Genomic DNA, 27,589 nt, shown 5'->3' on the forward strand with positions numbered 1-27,589 from the left:
ATTTGCTGAGGATCGGTGATGGTCCACCGTTAAATGTTCAGTTGTGCAGGTGTAGTGAAGCTCTTTTCTAACAGCCAGTTTTCATCTCACACCTACTTCAGAGAGCTATGTGGTAATGCCTGTTAGACTTGTGTAATTGTCTGTAACACTGTATACCACACCGTTTAAGGGACTATTCTCCTCTTTTCCACAACGGAACACAGTTCTGGTTCTTAATGAAACGTCCGTGACCTGCTTTGATCAAATCACCACAAGGATCAAACCCCACAGCAGCGTTCTCCCCCTGTGTAAACAGCCCTGTTCAGCGCGGCTGGTTTCAACCCCTGTTCCTTTAAATGATAATGAGCCGCTCGCTGTTCACCCCGACCCCGAGCGCACAGCAGTGTGGAGCGAGGAGCAGAAGCTCTGGTTTTTAGCCGTTTTAACTTGATCCTTTCTTCTCCATTATTCGTTATTTTGCTCAGTTTAACCTCATCTCTGTGTACTCACGTAAACACGGGTCCAGCGCTGTGATTGGAGAGACTCGTACGAGTGGGCGGGACAATTCTAAAATCTCAGCGCTTGTTTGTATCCCATTATTTTTGAAATCAGTAACCCACAAAAACCTACTGGGGGTTCTTGTTTCATAGTGTGTGGGTTGGTGGTCTCCAGAGACGCACATTAAGTTGCACGTGAGTAGGTCTGCCAGCTTTAATGTGTTAGCATTTCTCCTGTGGTATTGCTATCAGTGGGAGCACTGGGCAGCACTTTGAACACATTTTATAAGTGGTCAGAAACTTGTAAATAACTCATGAAAGAATGAAGTTACATTAAAACCAAGCACACCATTGTTTTTCTTGTGAAAATCCCAATAAGTTTGATGTGTCACATGACCCTCTTCCCATTGAAAAAACAGAAGTTGGATCCAAAATGGCTGACTTCAAAATGGCCGCTGTGATCACCATCCATCTAATGTGCCACAAACAGGAAGTTAATATCACCAACCATTCCCATTTTATTAAGGTGTATCCATATAAATGGCCCACCCTGTATATGTTCTTTTAAATGTCCACTACTGGAAAGACACTCTTAGTTTTGATCATGCTACAGTGCCCAATGATGTGTTAGGAGTCTTGCCCAAGGACAGTTATTTCTATGGCAGGAATATATGCCTGAACTTTTCTGTGCAGATGGCTGCAGTGTTACCCACTACACAACACAGACACACACGTGTAATTCAGCTTTTAATCACTGTGTGCATAGCTTAGCAGGAACGTTATTTGTTAGCTTCATTAGCATTGTCTCTGAAGTGAAACACTGATGAAGGCCAAACGTGTCGAGGGTGATGGTCTGCTCTTAGAGAAAGGGTGGAAACTGTTAACTGTGTAAATCTGAATTTTACTGGGCTATTTATAAGACCTCCACGCCTCTCTGGTCCCGTCCTGTGGAGTCTCCTCATGGCGGCTGTTTGTTCCCTGAGCCGAGAGCGAGGAATGCTGTGCTGATGAACTGGTTATTGATTCTGGAGGTGTGAGGTGTGATGTGGATTCGGTTTGGGTTCCTGATTGTTCCTGAAGTGCCTCGTGCCTCAGGCCTGTGGAGGCAGAGGAAATTAAATGGCCTCCTTGGCAGATGCTCAGCGCAAGAGAGGAGGATATAAGGAGATGAATGTTCTTTTCTTCTGATGCCGTAATAGAAGCTAATGGGATTGTGTTCTTTTCATTTTTTATTTTCTCACTCTGCCTCAGCCCCCCCTCCCTCCTTTTTTTTTCTTTGCAGAACAGATGGTGGGCCATCTCTGGAAATATTCTGTGCACTCAACATTACAGATCATACATCAGGAATCCTTTCCCTTATTTCTACTCTTTCTTTCTTTTTCTTGCTCTCATTCGGTTTGTAGATTTCTGTTACTTTATTGTTTCTTCTTTTTTCTTGTATATTTTCATTATTTTTTTCACACTTGCACCCCAGCCCCACGATCCCACTCTCCCGCTCTTCTATTCATTGGTAGGGGTTCCGTCAGTAACTTTGTCCTTTATTGTCTCAGATGTAATATAATCTAAGCTATGTTCTCGTTATGAAACTAAGCTGGCCTCAGCTGTCAGCCATTCATCTGCATGTGTGCTCATCTAAAGTCAATCCAACCTGTAAAAGCTTTTCTGTGCACTGTGTTGAGTAATTCAGATTACCAAAAATACCACAAGGATCAAACCCAAAGCTGGCTTCCCCTATCTTAACAGCCTTGTCCAGAACAGCACATTAACCTTTAAATGATGAGCCACTCACTGTTCACCCCGACCCTGAGCGCACAGCAGTGAGGAGCAAGGAGCAGAAGCGCTGGATTTTAGCCGTTTTCACTCTGTTCTTTTCTTGTTTTCTTTGTTTTTACTCAATTCTCGATGTTTAACAGAGGTTAAATGCAATCAAAAAAAAATCAGATGAGGGGGTGGGACAATTCTAACGTGTTCACACTCTACATGAGATGCAACAAAAAAAATCCGAACACCTAGTTTAATCCCATGTTTTCAGCCCAAACAATAGTAACTGAATGGTCTTAGAGTGTACACTGGTAGACTCCAGGTTCCTAAGTTAATGTGCACATGAGCGGCAATTTTTTCCCCTGACAAAATGTGAAAATCTTGTTTTTATTACACTTTGGATCTCACACACCAGTGTTGCCATAACTATTGGCAGACTGTATCGAGTAGAAGACTTTTAGGATGGTCTTAGTGCCACAGGTGCACCCGAGGAAGCTCTGAATCCCCGAGTGTTTAATCCCCTTTTTCCTGGACCGCTGGAGCTCCAGATGTAGGTCTGTCCGGGAGACCCCCACACCCTTCAGCTTAAAGTGAATCCCTGTTGTTTTTTCACCCTGGGTGGGTTCTCCCCCTTTACTACCGCTCATTTTCCTCGTTTTCCCCCTTCACATGGATGGTGATGGATGGAGGCATTAGGGCGGCTAATGAGTGAATCACTGACCTGTTCACGAGCCTCCATTTATTCTCATACAGGCTCCAGCAAGCTGTCTGGCTCCATTCAGTGCAGATTTAATTAGCCGTGCTGTCTCCCAGCACAATGGCAGGGCCACCATCAGCCAGCTGCAAAAACTGTAACCCGGCGTACTTGGTTAATGTGGATTCTGAGCGATGGAAATAGGTTTGCAGCTAATGAATGTTGGACAGGGCAAGTTTAGTTGTAGAGCATCCTTTTATACACAGCGGCAGTCCAGAGTGCGTCACACCGATATACGGTTGAACGCAAACTATGAACTCTTATCATTAGAGATAAGCTGAGATCTAGGACCTTAAGATATTTGACATTAAGGGTACAATTGATTTGAAAAGTAGAAAATAAAAATATCTGTTTCAAATAAGCGTAGTGCAGTGGGACTGTAGTACAGTGTTGTAACCTGAGCTCAAAGCCTAGTCCAATAAGAATCAGTTTGGATTGTAGTGTCTCATCTCAAGGCTCTCGAAGTGTTCCCTGTCAGGTGTTAATTTGTTAATTTAAGCGTTCCGTAGCGCTTCCTCCATTGCAACCATCATTTTCAAGTTTTGCCAGTTCAACAAAAGAAAAGGATGACATATCGCCCCCTGTGTTTCCTGTAGTGTACTGCAGTTTGTCAAAAGGAGTTTGAATATTTAGAGCACTCTGTGTTGACACCCGTCCAAAAACAAGACAGACATCATGTTAGACTTGTTGCCCACTTATGCCAGAGAGTCTTGTGAGGTTTATTACACATCATAATTTAGAAACAGCTACTTTGAGAGCAGCTAACTTTTCTAGAGTTTCACACGTCACCCTTAAACACTGTCTGCTGTTTGTGTGACTTTTCAGAGCAAGCTATTGTTTGGAGTGCTACCACAAATGCACACCCGCAGGAAACAGAGTGCTATAACCCAGTAGCTTGTTTATAACCAGAGAAAATATTGAACATTCCTGTAAAACGTGTTTTGTTTGCACTGTATTTCGCTGTGAAAGCCTCATTGTTGTCTGGCCACTGCTTTCAGATGTGAGAAGCCTATTTCTAGCTTGTGAAACCAAATTCTGTGTTCACATAGAGTTGTGGACAATTAATCAACTTTTCTGAAGGACAAGGATGAAAGAGCGAGCCTGAGAGAGATGAGACGAGATGGGAGAATAATGGAGACGAGGAAAGATGGACAGAGGGGGTGTAGGTGGAGTGATGGAGATGGTGAAAGAATGTGTGTTAAAGGGCTGGAGGCTTCGCGGTCTGAATCAGATTCGTCCGTGTGATCGGTACACCTTGCTGTCACAGTTAATGTGTCCTGCTGTCGCCTGTGAGCTCCTTCTAGGAGATGTAGTGGATGTTGGTCATACACCCCGATACATATACATATAATTTTATAATTTGTTTTATAGCCTTGACCTTATTCAAACTCCTCCAACCTCTGATATTTGACTTAATGATATTAATTAAGATTTATAATTGGTTTAAGCAATTAAAACATTAATAATTAGTTTGAGAATGAATAATAATCATGCTAAATGAGTTCTTCAGGATTTTCAGAAATTCTAATGAATAAATTGCAAACACTGTGACTTCAAATAATGAGAGTTTTATTAATAAAAAGAAGATATTTAGTTAACATAGCACAACCTTGTAATCTCACGGTGTCCGGCAGGGGGAACTGATTTTGACCTTAAGGTGAGCTAGGCACTTCTAACTTGTGACTAAGGTTACTAACTAAGGTTTAATTAATACAGAATTTATCAAGAACTTAATTCGGTGTTCAGCTCTGGAAGTGCATAAGTTTAGCTTACTTTTCGTCGGTTTTTTACCACTCGTTTGGATGCAGAGGCTCTTTGGAATCCTGGGAATGGAGGCGTCTCACTTAGTCTCGCGGTTCTTACCGCAGAAGCGTCCAGGCTGGTTTAGCGTGGAGGTCTTTCTTGTTGATTGAGTTGTCTCGGGCGTACCCGGAGTGTGATGACGCAGGCGGCAGGATCCTCTCTTCGGCCTTCGGTCCGGAGTGGGAGAGTCCAAAATATGGACGTTTAGACGAAAGTTCGCTGGTTGCTGCAGCTCCAGAACTGAAAAACCGCTTCAATAAACTCACTTATTCTAAGACTCTATGGTACCTCGGCAGTGTTTCCTTATTCTGGCCACGAATAAGTTCCCCTGCTTCGATTAGTCGTCAGATTAAACTTAGGTAGGTAATAAACATAAACAAGATTAAAAGAAAAGAAAGATATTCAAATTACTCGACTTATTAGTTAAACTTCATACTCTTAGCTAATTTCGAGACGTCTCTCGTAAGCTTTTCTGAAGTCTCTGAGAGGGTTCCTTTGTTTCGTTGTCGGCGTGGAAGAGACAGCGTTTTTTTGTTGTTCAAGGTTTCTCGTCGGCGTCCTCTCTTTCCACTTCCTTTCGTGGTCCGTTACTTCTGCAGAGTCCTCGCGACTCTTCAAACTTCGAACTCGATGTGTCTTGCTGTTTGGCCTTTTCAAGGCTGGCGCGGTCACGCCCTAATGGGAGGCGTCCTCTTTCTGATTGGACGCGAGTCCAGACTCACGTGACTCTCGTGAGGGAGAGAGAGAGAGAGAGTAGGAGGAGGGGGTTTGAATCTGTGATTCATACATAAGGAATATGAGTTTCTCGTATCAAAATTCTTATACCTGTTATCAACCTATAACAATGAGTACATTGGACTATTAATATCAGACATTTACATAAGGTCCCATCTTGAGTACATTGTTCACGTCCAATTCGTGATGATACGCTGAAAAATAAAACATTAATCCATTTTCTCTCATTCAGAGACAAAACTGATCTTTGTAATAGAAACAATCGGCACTATACATCATTTCATTAGGAGGTAGGCATTCATCTGAGGGTACAGAAAGTGACATTAATACATTCGTTTATATACAAATAATTCAGAGTTCGATTATTTTCGCTATTGTTTTCCGGCGACTCCGAGCGAGGTGTAGTTCCGCCAGTGTCCATTTGGTGTCGTTGTTAATCCGTGTTTCGGTTGGTGATTCACGGGAGTTCACTCGAGGTCACTTTGGTTTGAACATCTGTTGATCCCCGTGAAAGATAAGGGATATTGAGGCGCCACTTTGTCATAGGCGGCCGTAAAAGCTCTCTTCTTTGTTTGAAGTTCCTGTCTCTCTAAAAGCATCATAAAAGTTATCTCGAGTTCCTGAAGAGGTTAGGGGATCCAGATGCCATATGTTACGTTAAAGGGTTCTTTGATGCTCTTAGCTTATGAGTGTGCGTGTGTGGGGGCTTTGCACCCCGTTGTTCAAACAGTCCTGTGGAATGTTGACTTCGGGACCAGACGAAAGTCCTGGTCAGAGTGAGAAAGGTTTAATTCAAAACCTTTCATTTCATTATTCCTTCATTGTCCAATATTCATATTTGGTCCGTACTCCACTACATTCCCCCCTTTCTTTTCAGCTTTATGGTTCTGCAGGGAGCATGGAGCTGAGAAGAAACTTTGCTGTGGAGGAAGGTGAGATCAGCAAGCATATTCAAACACATTTCCAGAGCTGATGTATTCCTATTAGTGTATGGGTGCATATGGAATGTGTATGTTTGCAGGCTGAAGGGATCCTAATTATTTAGGGGCAGGTCTTGTTCAAACGCAACCTCGAGAGCTGATTCTGCGACATGGCCTTCGGCTTCATATCTAAAACTTGGGGGTTCACCTCTCTGGGCTCTCTTATGTCTAACGAATTTGACCATTTTATTAGACCAAGTTTCTAACCTGCTCTGGAGGGCTCGAGTGCGTTTGAAATAGAACCAAGCTATACCAAAGGTCAAAAGATATCCTAATCCTACCAGGGTAACTAGTAAGGTGTCCGGGGTGGACCATGCATAGGTGACAGGCTGAACTGGCCATAGGGGTTGAGACGATAGTTCTCTAAGAGTGTTATCTATGGGGGTTAGGTCAATGACTTGGGTTCCCTCATATTCTAGGCGAGTTAGTGTTTTAGTATCTAGCTCGATGGTGTGTTTAGAGAAGAACTCTGAGATTTCTATATCGCTCTCATATTGGTCAGGGTTTAGGTGATACAGGGCCAGGTCTCCTACATGTAAGATTGCGTTTACGGGGACGTCTACCCAGAAGGTTTGGCTAGGAAGGAGTACCCTTTCTGAGGTGTCATGTTGATCATAGGTTAGTAGGGCCTCTCTAAAGGGGGTGTTAACCAACCAACGATTTCCAACAATTTCAGCTTGAGTACTGGTTACCAAACGTCGGGGTGTGACGACTACCGGGCATTGAGTGTCACTCATCATAGGCTTAAGGCCACAGATCCCATTTGTGCTGTCACGAATGAAAGGTTTGCTAGGGCACAAGTAGTGAATGTCTTTAGTGAGTGTGCACATAAGCAAATTGGGTACCAGATATAGGTCAGGGTTATCGTCTTGGTATGCTACAAGAGATGTTGTTTTCACACGAACGTAGGCAGAATCTTGCCAGAAGCCAACGTTGACAACATCTTTCAAACGGTATATGTTTTCAGGCGCCATTATGGGAAGGTTAATAATGAATGCTAATTCTCGGTCTTGAGGATTAACATAAATTGGGATGGCGCTACCTAAGGTATAGGCTAGGTGGGCCTGGAGATCAGTAACTCCTTCTCGAGTTGCTGTGGATAAAATCTCCTGTACTAAGGATAGGGGCACCAGGTAGGGAGGGATTCTCCCCATGGCTAGGCTATCTACAGAGGAGCTGATTTCTTGTAGCATATCAGACAATAACATATTCACAAGCTGGATGTGGGCAAGGTCAAGTTGTACTACTGAAAGCATGGAGTTAACCGTCTGGAGCGTTTTGTTCAAAGCGACACTGTGAGCGTTGAGCACTACGACGGTGCCACGTAGGGTTTGCCCAATGGTTTGCAGGTGCTGCTGCTGTTTGTCTAATTGGGTTTTAATGTTCGGAATTTCCGCTTGCAATTCCCCTACTTGACGTTTAACAGTGGCTACATTGACGGCATTGACGGCGGACGTTCCGAGACTCAGTAGTGATCCCACAGTTGCAGCTGCCATTAACAATCCGCCTATGAAGCGTTTAGGTCGTTTATTAAAGCCATTTAGTTCTGATTGCGTTACGGTAAACTTTTGTAACTGGCGGAGCATGTGAGTTACGTCGGCTTCAGCATGGCTGATAGCTTCCTCAGTCCATCTAACTCCATTCCGGCCAGTCTGCAGCGTGGTTATCGGTAGGTTTTTGCTACACGCTTCGGCGGGATTCAACCGTACAAATACTCTCTGGGTATGGAGGCGGCAATTAGTGATTAGCAGTCCCGGCTGGTCTTTCAGTATTATTCCTGAGTCAGGACCTGGTTCAATCACTTCAGGGAGCACAGCGGTTCCTAGGGAGCCGACGATCAGGAGAATGAGCAGCGGGGCCATCCTACCGGAAGAGATGCTCATGGTTAGATTTAGGGTATTTACGGCGAGTCGTTTAGATAAATTATAAGAAATTTTCACGATACCCCCCTTTTTGATAAAAATTTCCTAGGGTAAGCACTCTACAATAATTGACGATGAGGGACTAGGGTCTTGCACCCTGAGTGTCCTCAGTCTGGTTAGAAGCTCGTTGCCTGCTAAAGAGTGAGAGAAAAAGGGAAAAGGGATAGGAGAACTAAGGTGTGAGTAGAAGGTTATAGTTGTTTGTTAACTAACACCCTTCCTGCCTTTGGTTCTGTCGTTTATGATCTAACACAAGCGTTAGTATCCCCTACAAGTCCCATGGGGGTTGTGTGTGGTCGGATTTGGTTGCGGTGGACCCATTTGAATTCGGTACTGCCCCGAGCTTTGTTTATTTTGATCCTGTAAACAATGGGGGACAGTTTGTCTGTTATCTTATAGGGACCGGACCATCGGGGTAGGAATTTGCGGGCCAAATTCCCCCCTGTTTTTCGCGACCTTCCAACAGGTTGGACAAAGATGTAGTACCATACCTTGTCCCCTATTTGGAGTTCGTCGTGGGATGCTTTGTGATCATAGTACGCTTTGCGACCTTCTGCACTTCTTTCCAGTTTCTGCTGGGCAAAGGCGAAAGTAGCTTTGAGGTGTTTCTGCAGGTCCTCCATATACTGATGAGTGGTGTAGGCTACGGCTATGCTAGCTTCACCTGGCTGATATAACAGATGTAGAGGCAGAGTCATTTGTCTCCCTGTCATCAACTCAAAGGGTGAGACCCCGACCGCGTCGTGTGGGGTCGCCCATATGGCTATCAGTACGAGGGGGAGTTTGACATCCCAGTCTCGTTGGTTTGCTGCTACGTACTTTTTCAGTATGCTAACAACAGTTCGGTTGGCTCGTTCTACCTGACCTGAGCTTTGAGGATGGTAGCTAATGTGAAGGTTGGCTTTTACTCCTAAGAGTTGCCAGAGCTGCTGCATGACCTCAGCTGTGAAATGTGTCCCTCTGTCAGAGTCGACACGGCTGGGTAGGCCAAACCGTGAGAAGACATGGTTCATCAGTAAGTATGCAGTGGTTAGCGCTGTGTCATTCGGTGCGGGGAGGCATTCTACCCATTTAGTGAATGCACACGTGACTGTGAGGAAGTACTTGTTACCTCTTACTGTTCGAGTGAGTGGTCCAACCCAGTCTATCTGGAGGTTTGACCAAGGGAAGGATACTCCTTTCTTTTGCAAGGGGGCTCTATGAAGAGGATTCGAGGGTTGAAATTGGCAACATACCAGACAGCCTTTAATGTAGTCAGCCACATCTTTTACCATGTGGGGCCAATATGCCACCTGCTTGAGCGCATGGTGTGTTGCTTTGACCCCTTTGTGTCCCACAGATGGGGAGTCATGGGCGTGCATCAGCATCACCCCCCTGTGGCACTGAGGAACCACGAACGTAGGTGAAGTGTGCGAGTCAGTGGCATGAACTAGCAAGCCTTTGACGACTTGGAGGGACGCTTTGGCGCCGTATAGGTCTTTAAGGCCTGGTATGGTGTCAAGATCTTGTGCTGCGATGGGATTAGTAGATGGGTCAGAGACATGGCTAAGCATTTTAGAAATGGATGGGTCTCGAGCTTGGAGAGTAACTAAGTCAGCGTCCGAAAAAGCAGGGTTAATAGAGACAATGGTAGTTTTGGCATTGTCAGGCGACGCCTTCGTTACTGTTCGAGACTGTGTGACAGCTAGGACTTCGATGTCGGGTGGGTTTGGAAAATGGGAGGGATCGAATGTCCACAATGTGCCTTCGCGGGCCCCTTGCTTGGCTAAGCTATCTGCTTGATCATTGAATTCTTTGTCATTTCCCGGGACTCGGGAGTGACCTTTCACTTTCTTCCAGTAGATCTGCAGGTCATGCGTGTCTACCAAGTGTTCGCATGCCGCGAAAAGCTCTTTGTGTTTAACTGGCTTTTTGTTTGACGTGGTGTAGTTGTTGGTTTTCCACAGTCTCAAGTGGCATGTGAAGCTTAGGCGTGCGTAGTTGGAGTCTGTGCAGATCACCAACGTTTTTACGCTTTTCTGGACTGCAGACTGGATTGTGATGAGAATTCCTGCTATTTCAGCATATTGGGAGGACTGAGCACCCAATTTGAAACTTAGGGGTTCGTGAGGCCATCCGTTTATTCCGATAATACCCACCCCTGCCGTCAGGGTGTGTTCTCGGCGGAACGAACAACCATCTACATATGCAGTGACAAGGTCTTTGCATGTGTTAGGATCAAAATAGTGGTGGTTAGCCACGGTAGGTAAGAGGGTTTCTAGAGTTTGTGGCACTTGGGAAGGCATGTCTCCTTCGCAACGCCTGCAGGAAGCAAGGCCTGTGCCTAGGGGGCTCTTGTAGTTTTGCGCGTAACGCACCTCTAAGTCAAAGCTTTGGAGAGCCATTAGCCATGATGCTACTCGAGCGTTAGTTACTACACCCTCTCGAATTCGTTGGCTGTTTAGGAAAGTGACTGGTTGATGATGAGTTTCAACAATCACCTTCTGACCACCTAGGTAGTTGGAGAAATGTTTGACTGCCCACACTGTTGCTAGTAGTGCTTTTTCGCAGTCACTGTATTTGTTTTCGGCAGCCAGCATAGTTTTACTAGCATAGGCTATGACACGTTTGTCTCTGTCGTGTAATTGATACAGACCGGAGCTGAGACAGTGGTTCGAGAACCCTACTTCTAGGTAGAATTCTTTGCTACTGTCAGGATAGGCAAGGCATGGAGCCGTGCACAGTTTCGATTTTAGTGCCTGCATGGCGTGTTCCTGGGCTTCGCCCCAGGTGAACGGAGTGTCCTTTTTCAGGAGGTCATAAAGTGGACGAGCTAGGTCCGCGTAGTTCTCTATGAATTGTCGTGAGTAGTTGCATACTCCTAAGAAACTGCGGAGTTCCTTAAGATTGGTGGGTGCTGCGAGGTTTGTTACCCCTTGCACTCGACTCACTTGTGGTTCAACACCATCAGTGCTTACGAGCAGACCGACGTAATTCACTTTTGTTCTGCACCACTGACATTTGGAGAGTGATATTTTCGCACCTGCTGTTGTAAGCTGGTCAAGAACATGATCAATCTCGTCAATGTGTGCCTGTAGGGAGTGGTTACGCATGAGTATGTCGTCCACATATATGAGGGTGCCTCGCTCGCGGGCATCAGGGCATGCTTTGTTTAAGAAAATATTAAACTCCGCGGGTGAGTTGGCATATCCAAAAGGGCACCGAGTGAATGTGTACTGTCGGTTTGCGAAAGTGAAAGCGAGCTTGTGTTGGTCTTCTGCTTGCACCGGGATGGTCCAGAAGCCAGAGGCTACATCGATGGTGGAAAAGTATTTAGCGTTTCGGACCGAGGGAAGTTCTTGCTCCAATTGTGTCATCGGCCATCGAGACAAGGGAACTTGTTGATTTAGTTTCCGATAGTCGATGGTTAAGCGCCATTTACCATTTGGTTTTATGACGGGCCATAATGGTGCCGAGTACGTGCTGTTACAGGGTCGAATTATGCCCTTTTCCAGCAAGTCATCAATGATTTCTTGTACCGGTTCATAGGATGCCAACGGAATTTTGTATTGGCGGACAAACGTGGGTGGTGCTCCTGGACGAGTGGGAATACGTACTGAATGAATGTCAGTGAGACCACAGTCCGTTGAATCTTTGGAAAAAGATTTTTGATATTTAAGGAGCACTTCACAGAGTTTCTCACGTTCTTCTTTGCTTTGGAGGGCGTCGGCCTCCTTTAGAACTTGTTCGACTTGGATACGAAATTCGGAGTCAGATAGTTCTTTTGAAGTACGTGGATTTGAAGTGTTTTCTCCCGCTTCGGGAAGAAGAGATGGTTCCCGGGAGGATTCCGGGGATGAATCTATGGAAAGAACCGTGATCGTCATTTGATTGTCGTCAGCGAGATCTATCCTGCAAATGGCATCATTACTCATGTCCAGAGCTGAGAAGAGAGCAACAGCTCGTGTCGGATGAGTGTAGAACACATTTGATTCTGCATGATCAAGAAGCAGGGATTCAGGCATTGGTCCTATGATCGGAATTCGCAACTCGAAGTCATGGAATTTCGTACTGACTAACCAACCCAGAGGAGATGAGTGAGGGATCGTCAAGGGTTGAGTGGTTTCGTTCCGTACGAATAGATAGGTGGATCTTGCTCGCGTCTCCACCAAAGGTGTGGCTTCGAGGGTGAGGCCTAGTTCGAAGAACTGAGGTGACGGTTGGAAAAGTGCATGCGCGTGGCTTAAGTGTTGGCCAGGTCGCATGACTAAGCGGATGGGTACATTTGCTGCGTTCGCAGGTACCACAAGTGAACCTTGGTTAGTGACCTGACATACCTCGGGAATAGTTTGTCCTGAGCCTAGGTTGCTGAGATCGGAGGACCAGGTTTCCGTTGAAACATCAGTCAAAGACCACAGTACACTATTGAGGGTGTCTACGTGGACGTCGAGGCGCACCAAGAAGTCACTACCAATGTAAACGTCGTGCGGCAAGTTAGGGACGACTAAGAAATAATGGGTGATTACCCTTTTGTTCCACTGGACGGTTAAAGCGCAAATTCCATCAGTGGGTGACATTGCTTTTGATGTCAGGTTAAGAGGAAAGCGACAAGGACTGCTCACCAAAGGAATATTTGGTTGAGTGAGGCGCAGAGTGTTAAAGAGGGTTTGGCTTATGGCGGACTGGTCGGTCCATAGAGCCAGAACTGCATTGTCTACATGATAGTCCTGGATTGTGAGACCATTCACGATGGGAAGGCCTGGAGCGTCTGTTGTGGACGGCTGTGTGAAAGTGCATAGGAAGGTGTTCCGTTGTTCTAACATGGCACTAGGGGGCCAGGGAGAGACTGCTGTCTCTGGTGTGGCCGCCATGGGCTCAGTTTCCTCTTCCTCGAAGTGAGGGATCTGACTTGGTGGATCTCCTATTGATTCAGGCCGGATTTCGAGGCGGCAACACTGAGCTTCCCGGTGGTGTGGGGTGCAGATGGGTAAAGGCTCACGCACTTGTGCCCAGATCTTTGACCTTTTGAAGTCAATCAGTGGTTCGAAGCGATTAAGGAGATCTTTGCCGATGAGGAAGGGAATTGTTTCGAGAGGAGACACATGGACTGGATGCACTAAAGTCATTGGTCCAATGGCTAAGTGTATTAGTGCCATAGATTGGATAGTGAGGCCTGCATGTGAATACGGCTGAATTTTAAGAGAACAGTTTTGGAGCTGTATCTCGCGATTTTCACGCCGCGCAATGGCTCGAACCTGGTGGAACAAGGCGGAAGACATGAGCGTGACATCTGATGCAGTGTCCAATAGGGCCTCATGTACTAGCCTTCTTTCCACAATGGTGGACAAGTAGAATTTGCGTGCAACCCCTTTCTCAGTTAAGTGTCCCATGAATTGTCGGACGGGTGTGTCGCCTTCAATGACTGAAGGGTCATTTGGCGTTAAACCTTCTTTACCGTCTAACTGAACAACTAAAACAGCACTGGAGGGTGGTTGCGAGTCACCCCCCTGTATCATCGGGTTTTCAGTGTTTGTTTGGGTCACGAGGAGATTGCACGGTGCGCTGCAAGACGGAGCTTCGCTTGTCACTTCTCCTACATAACTTTCTAACATTTCTGGGGTGTTAGAGGATGGCTTTGGGTTAGACCGCGAAGAGGTGATAGAAAGAACGTCAGGTTTTTTCTTTTTCTCTTTGCAAATCATTGCAAGCATTCGGCGGATGTCCTCTAACTCCTTAGAGCTGAGTTCCGTGCCTTTGAGCTTGTCTCTAGCGTGATTTCCTTTATTTTGATACCAGTATTTCTCTTTCTTTTCTCTATAGGAATCAGAAAGCTGGTTCGGAGCTGTTCGCTCATATCCCTTATGGGGATGTGATGGTTTTCCACGGCCCGCACCGCGGTTTTCTACAGGGTAATAGTCACGACCATACCCAGCCCTGTCCCGAGGGTTCCAGAAATCTTTGTCGTGATTTCTGTCTGGCCTGCGAGGAGGGTAGCGCTTGTATTGGTGTGAGGGCGGATGAGGTTTCGGGCCCTCACTGGTCCACGGAGTGGAGGAAGGGTTCAGGGCAGATCTTGGTGGATCGGCCTGGGTGGCACCTTCTAACTCTAAATGTGGGGAACTGGAGTCGACATTGAAGACTTGGGGTGTTTCGGACCGCCTGTTGGGAATTTGTTGGGTTTTGAGGAAACCTCTGAGTGCTAAATCACGCAGCTGCCTGCTAGACAGGGTGCGAGGGCAAGCTGAGACTCCCAACTGGTGACTGGTGTGGGGATGGAGGTTTTGGATAAATAGTGATTTGAAATTTAACTCTTCCTCCATTCCGGAGTCATTTCTAGGTCCGAAGTACGCCTGTCTGAGTCGATTATAATATTGCTGAGGGGATTCCTGGCGTTGCTGTTTTATGTTCAAAGCAGCGGCCAGTCCGGTCTGTGACAGGTGATTGGAGAATTCTTCCTCCAATGCTTGGCACAGCACATCATATCGCGCTTTTACATAGTCTGGCTGACGTTCAATGAAGTTACTGACGTCTCGGTTGGAGGTCAGTTTAATCACATATAGTCTGTCATCTATGGTGATCCCGGGGAACCTTTGGAGGTAGAAGTCAATATCTTTTAGGTAGGAAAAGATATCATTAGAACCGTCAGGTTTGGGATCAAAGCGGGTTATATTACGCGCGATTTTATCTAGGTCCTTGTATGAGGGACCATGAGAGGGTAAAGGTTGAGGGGACCAGGCACTGGGTTGCAGTGCTCTGGGTCTAGCAGGGCGTTGTAAGGGACGACTGACAGGAGACACAAGGGAAGGGGAAATACCCGTTGATACCAGAGGAGGTGCTGCAGCAGCTCTAAAGGTTACGGTCCCTGAGTCTGGTTCCTGATCCTCACTATCTTCCTGCTGGCCTTGTCTTTCTGTAGCGGCACTAGGTGGCACATCGGGTGTGACCTGGGGCAGCGTGTTCCCTTCAGCTATTTCGCTTTGAAGTCGACTTAGCTCTGCCTCTACCTTTGCCTGCTGTCGCCTTGATACCTCAAGCTCACGTTCGCTGGCTCTTAGCTGTACTACAGCGAGGAGGGCTATCTGACCTAATGCCTCAGTTAGGGGCTTGCCCTTGAGGATGTCGGTTAAGTGGTTCTCTACCCACTTAGCCACCATGTGGTCACGATGCGCCTGTGAGGTTTTCTGCACAGTTTCTGCGAGTCCCGGCATCACATCACTGGTGATGCTGGTCAGAACAGAGAATGCCTCATCCCACAAACCTTCTATATATACTTCCGAGGAAAAAGTCCCTTCTGCCATGTTAGCTGTGTTTTAACCGCGAGGTGTAACTTACTTCTATTTAGTTAGGATTAATTCCGCTAATCCCTTTTCTTAACTAAATCTGAACTAAATTCACCTGTATCGAGTGCTCTAAGAGTAACTGCTAGTATGTATGGTGTTAGAGTTCACTTGTGAATCTCTAAGGGAAGTCTGTTAGTAGGAGAGGGTGGAGTGAAAGTTGCTATGCGCGAGTGAATAAAAGAAGAGAGAAAGAGAAAAAATTTTTTTCAATAATTAAAATTATTACAAATTTTGAATTAAAGAATTGTCGAAAAATTTGGATGAAGGAATTTTAATATTAAGTGAGTTTTATTATTAGATATAATTTCCAATTAAGGAATTATGAAAGTAAAAGAATTTTCCGAATTAAAGAATTATTAAGAATAGCGAGATTAAAAGACTCTCTCTTTTAACTGCGTTTGTGATCTGGTATCAAGTTAAAGTGTTAATCTCTAATTACTGCACACTGTCTGCTGTAGTTGTATCAACTTATTATGCTTCCAAGCCTTTACTTGTAATTATTCAGATGTGCAGAGTTTAGAGACAGCCACTAGAGCTGTGATACCAGGTCTTATCAGTGTGAACTGGTCGACAATTTCAATTGCGATAGCAAGTTTTCTCCACCAGAGGGTACTGAAGGTAAGTCTGAATGGCAACAGCTAGCTTCAGTATTTAAGTTGAACTTAAATTGTAATACCAGACTAGGACACCAGAGGGCGACAAGCAAGTTACAATGCAATAGCAGCAATGGACACCAGTCGGCGCTGGTGAGAGTCCCAATAGACACGGTACCAGCAGATACACTAACACAAATGGGAATTTCCACTGTAGCGGGAAGTTTCAACACTAGAGGGTGTTATCAGATTAAAATCTAAAATGGAATAAAGATTTTAAACGCTCAGATACTCTATCAAAAAAATAAAAATAAAAATTTTAAAAGGGGAACAGAGATTTTACACTAAGGTATTTTAAAAGAATTTCATCTGTAATGACAACTTTTAAACACCAGAGGGCTGCTAAACACTTATGTTGTCTCGGCGGACAACCTCCCAACCACTAGAGGGTGTACGGGAATCAAACGTCAAGGGTAGCACCACTTGACCACAAGGAGGAGCAAGGGAGGACACGCTTCAATAGACGCTAGTTATGAAGTATTTTTCCCTGCAATTACGCACTTATACCACAAGAGGGAATTTGTCTTCCTCTGTTTTGGGGGCGTTTTGAATTTCCCTCCTTAGTTTCAGCTCCGCCCCTTCAAAGGGGTTCGTTCCTTTCTGAATATGATTTCAGTTTAACAGGAACAGCTGACGAGAGCAGACTGCTCTTCATACAAGCCGTATTTTCGGCTGTTTAATAACCTCCCAATCGCCTAGCGCGCGATCTCGTTATTAACGCTGGTAGCGACCCAGTTTAAAACGAACGGGGGTATTCGGTTCGGTGGTCTCTCTTCGCCGGGATTTCGCGGCGGGAGGTCGAATCCGACGGCAAAGTCTCACAGCGGAATTTCGCGCAGTTCAGACGTGCCCAGGCCTCAATTTAATGCATGCAAAATGGCGCAGAGCCGCGCTCTTTCAAAAACAACCAAGCTTATTTTCTAACCGGTATATATCACAGAACAGTTTTTCAGCAGTAACAAACACAACACGAAATTACCCACATCAAGCTTTGAATCTCAATCGTTATTCAGTGTAGTGTTTTACAGTTTTGTTCATTAAAAAGCCTTTTTCCTGGCCTCGCGTGGGCGCCAATAAAATATATATATTTTATATGTAGTGGATGTTGGTCATACACCCCGATACATATACATATAATTTTATAATTTGTTTTATAGCCTTGACCTTATTCAAACTCCTCCAACCTCTGATATTTGACTTAATGATATTAATTAAGATTTATAATTGGTTTAAGCAATTAAAACATTAATAATTAGTTTGAGAATGAATAATAATCATGCTAAATGAGTTCTTCAGGATTTTCAGAAATTCTAATGAATAAATTGCAAACACTGTGACTTCAAATAATGAGAGTTTTATTAATAAAAAGAAGATATTTAGTTAACATAGCACAACCTTGTAATCTCACGGTGTCCGGCAGGGGGAACTGATTTTGACCTTAAGGTGACCTAGGCACTTCTAACTTGTGACTAAGGTTACTAACTAAGGTTTAATTAATACAGAATTTATCAAGAACTTAATTCGGTGTTCAGCTCTGGAAGTGCATAAGTTTAGCTTACTTTTCGTCGGTTTTTTACCACTCGTTTGGATGCAGAGGCTCTTTGGAATCCTGGGAATGGAGGCGTCTCACTTAGTCTCGCGGTTCTTACCGCAGAAGCGTCCAGGCTGGTTTAGCGTGGAGGTCTTTCTTGTTGATTGAGTTGTCTCGGGCGTACCCGGAGTGTGATGACGCAGGCGGCAGGATCCTCTCTTCGGCCTTCGGTCCGGAGTGGGAGAGTCCAAAATATGGACGTTTAGACGAAAGTTCGCTGGTTGCTGCAGCTCCAGAACTGAAAAACCGCTTCAATAAACTCACTTATTCTAAGACTCTATGGTACCTCGGCAGTGTTTCCTTATTCTGGCCACGAATAAGTTCCCCTGCTTCGATTAGTCGTCAGATTAAACTTAGGTAGGTAATAAACATAAACAAGATTAAAAGAAAAGAAAGATATTCAAATTACTCGACTTATTAGTTAAACTTCATACTCTTAGCTAATTTCGAGACGTCTCTCGTAAGCTTTTCTGAAGTCTCTGAGAGGGTTCCTTTGTTTCGTTGTCGGCGTGGAAGAGACAGCGTTTTTTTGTTGTTCAAGGTTTCTCGTCGGCGTCCTCTCTTTCCACTTCCTTTCGTGGTCCGTTACTTCTGCAGAGTCCTCGCGACTCTTCAAACTTCGAACTCGATGTGTCTTGCTGTTTGGCCTTTTCAAGGCTGGCGCGGTCACGCCCTAATGGGAGGCGTCCTCTTTCTGATTGGACGCGAGTCCAGACTCACGTGACTCTCGTGAGGGAGAGAGAGAGAGAGAGAGTAGGAGGAGGGGGTTTGAATCTGTGATTCATACATAAGGAATATGAGTTTCTCGTATCAAAATTCTTATACCTGTTATCAACCTATAACAATGAGTACATTGGACTATTAATATCAGACATTTACATAAGGTCCCATCTTGAGTACATTGTTCACGTCCAATTCGTGATGATACGCTGAAAAATAAAACATTAATCCATTTTCTCTCATTCAGAGACAAAACTGATCTTTGTAATAGAAACAATCGGCACTATACATCATTTCATTAGGAGGTAGGCATTCATCTGAGGGTACAGAAAGTGACATTAATACATTCGTTTATATACAAATAATTCAGAGTTCGATTATTTTCGCTATTGTTTTCCGGCGACTCCGAGCGAGGTGTAGTTCCGCCAGTGTCCATTTGGTGTCGTTGTTAATCCGTGTTTCGGTTGGTGATTCACGGGAGTTCACTCGAGGTCACTTTGGTTTGAACATCTGTTGATCCCCGTGAAAGATAAGGGATATTGAGGCGCCACTTTGTCATAGGCGGCCGTAAAAGCTCTCTTCTTTGTTTGAAGTTCCTGTCTCTCTAAAAGCATCATAAAAGTTATCTCGAGTTCCTGAAGAGGTTAGGGGATCCAGATGCCATATGTTACGTTAAAGGGTTCTTTGATGCTCTTAGCTTATGAGTGTGCGTGTGTGGGGGCTTTGCACCCCGTTGTTCAAACAGTCCTGTGGAATGTTGACTTCGGGACCAGACGAAAGTCCTGGTCAGAGTGAGAAAGGTTTAATTCAAAACCTTTCATTTCATTATTCCTTCATTGTCCAATATTCATATTTGGTCCGTACTCCACTACAGAGACGTACGCTCTGTTTCGAGGCTGGAGGAACCGGCAGAGCCCCGTAGAGCTGTGCTGAAACTACAGTTCGGCTAATCTGAAACTCTCAGTTCCATTTTTTAATGTCTTTTTATTGATACTTTGACATATTTTTGCACATTTCTGATAGACTTCAGCATGTATCAGCACTGATGCTGGCATTATTAACAAAAACAAGCATCATCCAGAGAGGCATGTTTTAGGTCTGGGCAATTAATCGAAAATGAATTACAAATTGTATTCAGAACTTCTACTCAACATAATCTTGTCTGTTCCTATTATACTTTTTTAAAATTCAGTTCATCCTTTTATTTTGTTAATTCTGTTAATGTCTCTAAATCTGTGTTGACGTACCGTCCCTTTAAAACCACACTACCGCGGTGTAGTCACATGATTCTGCCCCATCCAATCGGCAACATGAAGGAGTACCTAAACGCAGAGGCCGACCGAGCGATCCGAGCAACTTGGACCAAAGAAAAATGTTGTGTCTGTGGTTTGAACGTGAAGACGACACTGAACATAAAGAAGTCAAATGTAAACATTGAGGGGAAAATAAATATTTACAAGTCTCATCCGTGAACTATAGGCAAAACAAACTAAAACAAAAATAATCCTTCACTAATCGTAATCAAGGTAAAATGTTCACTTAACCGTGATATAGATTTGCAGTCATATAACCTGGTACTACAATGTTTGGTAATGTTTTAAAATTGTGATTGCATTGTATTAAAGGTGACATTCATGATTTTAATTAACAAACACTTTTTAATACATTTTTCCGAAGATGTTTCCTCACCATTACTCTCCAGTCTGTGTGCGCGCTGGTCTAATGTGTTTATGAAGACCCAGTGTATCTGTAAATAGGTATAAAGATAAAACAAAGTGGCTCGGTCACACATGCTAGTCGTTCTATTTCTCTGCTCACAGCAGAAAAAGGAATTTGGAGATTTTTAGACAACAAACAGACCTCTAAATATTGAAAAGCCTGAACTGAGATGAGGATGTTGCTCTATTCCTGCTCCATAAGGAGGGGAACTTTTTATTTTTGCTGTAGATGGAACGGACTCTGTGTTCAGAAGAGCGCATGCTGCGTGAAAGTAAACACGAACTGAAAGTGCTACAAAAACAAAACAACTCGAGTTAGAAATGAGTTTCTATGGTAATTCAAACAGTGAAAGAAAAAGTAGGCTAGTTGAACTTCAGCTACGTACAAACTGCCTTATCTCACGCATAAGGTTCCACCTTAAAGGATGCGGGGCTTCTGAACGTAAACAAACAGAGCACAATTTCCCCACAATTGTGAAACTGGCCACGCTCCTGAAATGGATTAAGCGGAAAAGATGATGCTGGTATTTGGTGTGTTATACAGTTGGCCTACTTTGTTGTGATGGTTATTTTCTGTGACAGCAGAAAATACATTCTTTGAAACACAAGTTGTGACCAGATTAACACAAGCTCCTCTCCGACAGCTAAGGTGTTCTGGCCCACAGTTTGTTCTGCACTGATCATGGCAGAGATATACGCAGTTGAACACATGCCGTATCCACTGTGTTCATATTCCTACATCATGATGTATGTAATGTATCACAAATCCAGCTCTACCGACCTGAAGGAAAGATCTTTCACCTTCCTCACCCAACCAAACGAGCAGAAGAGATGCTGATATAAGAGCTCCCTTTCTCATTGTGTAATCTACTTCTCTGTGGCTCTTTGCAAGTCACATTCATCTTTATCTAATTCTGTCCGTGTTCATCTTCAGTCCTGGACCTCCTTTGATTCCATCAGAGCAGTAATTCAGCGCTGGCGAGTGGCCCACACACATCTGATCTGAAGATAGACGATGCTCTGGCTTTTCTTGCTCTGTTCCAGATTTGTGTTTGGAGTTAGAAATCAATAAGCTGATCTAGTGGAGAGAGTCTGAGAGCAGAGAAGCTGGCCAGGGTTCCTGCTGGGCTCCTACATCTAGCACAAAGGAATAGCTTGGCAAGGAAGCAAACTTACACAGCTTTCCTTACTTAGCCCACGTTTATTCGGTCAGCCAAGATGTGTGGTGTCTGAGGTTGGACAAATATAGCCTACCAATTAGCTGTGCGCAAACCGCATTCTCTCATCTCCACTGACCACACAGGAACACTCTGTACTTCTACAATTACAGGCAGTAGTCCGTCTGTTTCTCTGCGTACTTTCTTATCCCCATTTCACCCTGTTCTTTAATGCTCAGGTGTAACGTGGTGGTGGATCATTCTCAGCGCTGCAGTGACATTGACGTGGTGGTGGTGTGTTAGTGTGTGTTGTGCTGGTGTAGAGTGGATCAGACACAGCAGTAGCTGCTGGAGTTTTTAAACCCCTCAGTGTCTGGACTGAGAACAGTCCACCGACCAAAAACATCCAGCTGACAGCGTCCTGTGACACTCATGGACAGTGACAGATGAGCTACTGTCTCTGACTTTATATCTACAAGAGGGACCAATGAGGTAGGAGTGTCTCAGTGTTTTAAATATTCCAGCAGCTGCTGCTGTGTCTGATCCACTGGTACCAGCACAACACACACTCACATCACCACCACGTCAGTGTCACTGCAGCGCTGAGAATGATCCACCACCACATCACACCTGTTCTGTGGGAGTCCTGTGCTTGGAAGGACAGGGTGAAATAGGAATAGGAACAAAATGAAGTGGTGTTCCATATACAGTGATCCTTTAGTGTATAGTCTGCTGGTACCTTGCGTATTCACACAAGTTGTTAAAACTGTACAAGTAGCCATCAGTTTATTGGTCTTTTCCATAGACTATTAAAAGTTTGTTAGTTATTGTAGCGTCATATCTCCAAAACTTGAAGGCAACATTACATTTAGATCTGAACTTTCAGGGCAACAACAGGGAAATTAAATCCATTTCTGCTGTTCGGTTCTCAGCCCAGCTCAAAGCCTGCCGTTCCTGTATGAGTCTGGGCTGCCTGTCTTTGTAGGGTTCTGGATTGTGTTCAGTGACAGCTGGGTGTTTCGACTGATGGAAACCATTTTTTTTGTTTCTGTTTCTTTCTACAGAAAGAGCTCTGCAACATGATCCTGGACTGCTGTGCTCAGCAGAGAACGTACGAGAAGTTCTTCGGCCTCCTGGCTGGGGTGAGTCTACTCTTTTTTTCCCTTTTCTTTACATCTGAAATTGCAGCGTGTTCTTATTTCTGTTGAGTTTTTACTTCAACAGAAATAAGAGGAATTTTACGAAAAACATTGAGTAATACACTACTGGTCGTGTAACACAGGGTGGTCAAACTACAGCAGTGGTTTTCAATCCTGGTCCTGGTGGACCACTGCCCTTTGTTTTAGAGGTTCCTCTGCTCCCAACACGCCAGATTCAACTAAGGAGCTAATTAACAAACCCTTCTGATGTTGACGTGTGTGTGATGGAGCAAGGAAAAAACTACCACAATCAGGGCAGAGCCCTACCAGGACCTGGTTTGAAAACAAATTAACTACAATAACAGTGGAGTGAATCCCATTTCACCCATTAGCCCTAGCCGTCTGTTTTGACTAGGGATAGGGCTGTCTCAGTTCTTGTTTGGTAAGAGGGGCAGGGCGGAGGGTGACTTTATATAGTTGTTGAATTGAAGATTTTTCAGGGGCACACTTCAAACCATTGGCTATGAATGCCTCGTGAATGACTGGCAAGAGGTGGCACAAAGTGACCAAATAAAGCCACAGATTCAGTCGCTATTTTCTCCTTTAAAAGCTATGCCAAGCTTTTGGTTTGTTATGTTATGTCCCTTTACTTTATAACAAGCATAAAACAATGTTAGTAGTTTGCTGGTGTCTCTGAATTTCCAGTTCCACCTTAAATTTTGAAGCAGTTAATTTCTAGGCAACTGCAGCATTTACGTTGGAACAGAAAGCTGCCAAATAAGCCTCTGAATTCAGCTTCATGTCACGGAGAGTTAGGATCGGGAAGGTAGGTTTTGTACGGTTTTGAAGGCATGTTAAATTCCAGCAGCTCTACTCTGACATCACTGCAGACTGGCAGAAGAGTGCTGATGGTGTACCGGGCTCTCGTTTCGTAGGGAGAGAGTTTAACCGCTGCAGTTGTAACTCAGTTCTAAGGGGCAAGATAACCCTCGAAAATGAGGGGTAGGGCTGGATGATAAATCTGCACTTTTCTCTGTCCTGAGTGGACGATGAGGAAAATGTGTTGATTTATGAAAGTAACAATTCAGAGAGAAATATTTATCATTTCAACATTTGATTCTAGCTCAAGGCCGCTATTATAAGTAGCCTGTTAACAGCAGGACTTCTGAATCACATCCTTCACAACATGTCCGGGGTACTGTGATATTTAAAGTAACTATATATATATATATATATATATATATAATGCTCCTCTCACTTTTAACAAGTCTAAGCAAAACGGTGGCAGTTCGCAGCCTTGTTTATGCTGTCTAAGACCCAAGTTTAGAACTGTTGTAGACACCCTGCTGTAGAGTTTGCCTCAACTTGATGCTGCATAACAAATTTCAGTATTTGAATACTAGTGCCTGGAACATTTAAGCACACATTTGATTCTGTGCACATCCTTAAATCCCTAAATCCTCCAATCCCACCCCCCCCACACACACTCTCTCTTTCTGCTTTTTTTTTCTTGTGTGTGTTTTCTTGTGTCTCCGTGTGTCTGCTGTTTTCCACTCTGAATTCTGGTCCTTTTCCCCGTGCAGAGGTTCTGTCTGCTGAAGAAAGAGTACATGGAGAGTTTTGAGGCTATCTTCCAGGAGCAGTACGAAACCATCCACCGGCTGGAGACCAACAAACTGCGCAACGTGGCACGGTTGTTCGCTCACCTCCTCTACACCGACTCGGTCCCATGGAGCGTGAGTAACCATAGCCATGGCACTTTAAAATCCATTTACTGATTCAGCATTCAGCCCTGCCTAATAAACTAATGCATCCCTCCAGCTATAATCCAATTTGACTTAACAACTCCTCACATATGGCTGGAAACACTATTGATTCCCTCATGGAGTTTAACAAGTTAACGTTCCTTTTCTCTTTTTTTCCTGGGTAATTGCATTGCCTTGAAGAAATACAAATTGCTCTGATTTTCTCCCAGGTCCTGGAGTGCATAAAAATGAGCGAGGAGACCACAACATCTTCCAGTCGTATTTTCGTGAAGATTCTCTTCCAGGAGCTCTGCGCCTACATGGGGCTGCCCAAACTCAACGAGAGACTGAAAGACATGTGAGTGCGTGGACTAGAAGGCAGACAGGGTTCTTTATAGAAGACCGTGGAAAATAAGAACACAAACATGAAAACTCTGCTCTTAAATGCACTGTTAACCACAACAATCAGAAATTAATCTCATTATTTCTGAAAATGGGGACAGAATTGAACGGAAACTTTTACAGTGCAAGTGATGCAGCAGTTTAGGCAGTGGCTCCATCACCGAGAGATCGCAGGTTCGTGTCGGAGAGAAGTCTCACCAGTCCAAGTCTGGGTGTTAACTGATGTGACAGATCTGGAGAGTTTCTGCATTCTCCTCTGACAATGTTAAAGCAGCAGTTTAAATAGAGGCAATGGGGTAGACTCTGCTCAATGTCTCGGCAACAGGGGTCTGATTAGGAAGCCAATTTTGCTGTGCCCACTAAAATACTCACTTACCTACTTAATTACTAACTAACCTACTTAATTACTTACATACTTAATTACTTACCTACTTACCTACCTACTTACTTACCTGCTTAATTACTTACTTACCTACTTACTTAATTACTTACCTACTTACTTAATTACTTACTTACGTACCTACTTACTTAATTACTTACTTACGTACCTACTTACTTAATTACTTACGTACCTACTTACTTTCTTACCTACTTAATTACTTACCTACTTACTTACCTACTTACTTAATTACTTACCTGCCTACTTACTTACCTGCTTAATTACTTACTTACCTACTTACTTAATTACTTACCTACTTACTTAATTACTTACTTACGTACCTACTTATTTAATTACTTACGTACCTACTTAATTAATTACTTACCTACTTACTTTCTTACCTACTTAATTACTTACCTACTTACTTAATTGCTTACCTACTTAATTACTTACCTACTTACTTACGTACCTACTTACTTAATTACTTACTTACCTACTTACTTACATATTCATTTATTTATTTGTTTATAGGAAAGGTAATTCACTACAGGTACTATGTTTCCCATAATGCCTCAGCGTCTTTTTAACTCTTTCAGTCAGAGCTAATGTATTTTTTTGCACCAAAATTGAGAAATGGATATTCATAAATATTTAAAAGAAAGTCAGCTGTGCCACAGATGAGGTAATTATGTATTTATTGCTTATAGTCAGTATAACCGCATAATCTACCAAAAAATATATTGCAGCACTGAATCAAATGTATTAATTAAAGTAGCAAAAGCATCAGTTACATTAGCAAAGCTAGTAAACTGGCATTGATAACGCAATGCACGGTTGTTCCTGTATGACTGACTGGCGAGCAGAGGGTATGGCTGTGTCCCTCTAAATTCTGTGTGTGTCCCAATGCATCAAGTCGTCTAGAAACGCCCCTGCTCCGAGGAATCCCATTTTGCTTTCCTGCAAATCCCTGCCGGTGATACTGTCTGGGTCAGGAGGAGCTTCACTGACAGGGATTTTGAGACAATGACTCATAGTAATATATATGTTTACGTTCCTTTTGAACCGTGTGTAGATTTGCGTGCTTCTGGTCTTTTGTACTGTGGTTGAACCATGCTCTTTCAGATAAGATTAAGCACAATCAGCTGCCCAGGCACACACACACACACAACTACATTTCACTGTTTGTTTTTTACAGGATTCTGCAGACTTTCTTTGAGGGTCTTTTCCCTCGTGACAATCCGAGGAACACGAGATTTGCCATCAACTTCTTCACTTCCATCGGCCTCGGAGGACTGACGTAAGAGCTGCGTGCGAGTCTTGGCTTGAGTAGAAGGCCTTCCTTTTTCTCTCAACCAATCGCATGTCTGGAATAATTAACTTTTTCTTCTCTGTCTCTGTCTTTGTCTCTGTCCATCCGTCCCTCTCTCATTTCAATTAAAATAATCTTTGACCACTGACTAGGTTTTTTTCAGAAGCAGAGTGAAGGAGTTCAAAGCTAAATGTATTCAGCACAAATATCAATCAGTAAAGTACAGGGGTCAATAATTGATTGTTTAGTAGTAACAATGATAATGGAAGCACTGGTAATTAATAGTAATTGATTGTCTCTGTATATATTTAGCAAAAGTAGTAGCAGTCATACCGTTTATAAACATACTGTAATTAGATGTCATTGAACTAACTGGATATTCTCTTCCTATGTCCTTTATCTCCTCCATTCATTCTCTCTCTCTCTCTGTCTCTCTCTCTCCCCCTGTCTCTCTGTCTCTCTCTCCCCCTCAGGGATGAACTGAGAGAACACCTGAAAAATGCTCCTAAGATGATCATGACCCAGAACCAGGATGTGGAGTCTTCAGACTCATCCTCATCCTCCTCTTCCTCTGACTCTTCAGACAGCGACAGTTCGGACAGTGGGAGTGACTCTGAGTCCTCCAGCAGCTCCGATGACTCCTCCAGCAGCTCCGGCTCGGGTAATTCCTCCGGCTGCTTCACAAACGAACAGCTCCATGAGCGTAGTGTGGCGTTTTAGTGGTTTTCTTTGAATGGTGGCAGAGTTATCTATTTTTCATACTGATTTTTCATATAGAGCAGATGATTCGGAGAAAAGACGGCCTGGGGTCTTTATATTTAATGTAAGTGCGCTGTCCTGGGGCGGTGGTTAGAATGACGTGGTCTAGGAGTACAGAAGGAGGCCTGCTCCTGTGAGATTCCTGCCCCAAGTTTAATAGCGTCTCCTCCAAGTCTAGGTTCTGGTCCAAATGCCAACTAAAAATGTGTAAGGTTTTTGGAACGAAAGTGATAGGAATGAACTGACTTAGTGTGGATAGGTATTAAT

General features: G+C 44.0%; 1 protein-coding gene across 1 annotated transcript in view; it reads left to right on the plus strand.

Moving 5' to 3' along the window:
- The window catches only part of cwc22 (CWC22 spliceosome associated protein homolog), an 81,315-nt gene that overhangs the window by 48,219 nt on the left and 5,507 nt on the right, over positions 1-27,589 (plus strand). Inside the window, exons 16-20 of the mRNA XM_066659018.1 lie at positions 22,654-22,731; positions 24,312-24,464; positions 24,704-24,831; positions 26,450-26,551; positions 27,037-27,224. Of these exons, the coding sequence (XP_066515115.1) occupies positions 22,654-22,731; positions 24,312-24,464; positions 24,704-24,831; positions 26,450-26,551; positions 27,037-27,224 (649 nt within the window). The remainder of the gene's footprint in view (positions 1-22,653; positions 22,732-24,311; positions 24,465-24,703; positions 24,832-26,449; positions 26,552-27,036; positions 27,225-27,589) is intronic.

The sequence above is a fragment of the Hoplias malabaricus genome, unplaced genomic scaffold, assembly GCF_029633855.1.
Source record: "Hoplias malabaricus isolate fHopMal1 unplaced genomic scaffold, fHopMal1.hap1 scaffold_40, whole genome shotgun sequence".
In the NCBI taxonomy this organism is placed as follows: Eukaryota; Metazoa; Chordata; class Actinopteri; order Characiformes; family Erythrinidae; genus Hoplias; species Hoplias malabaricus.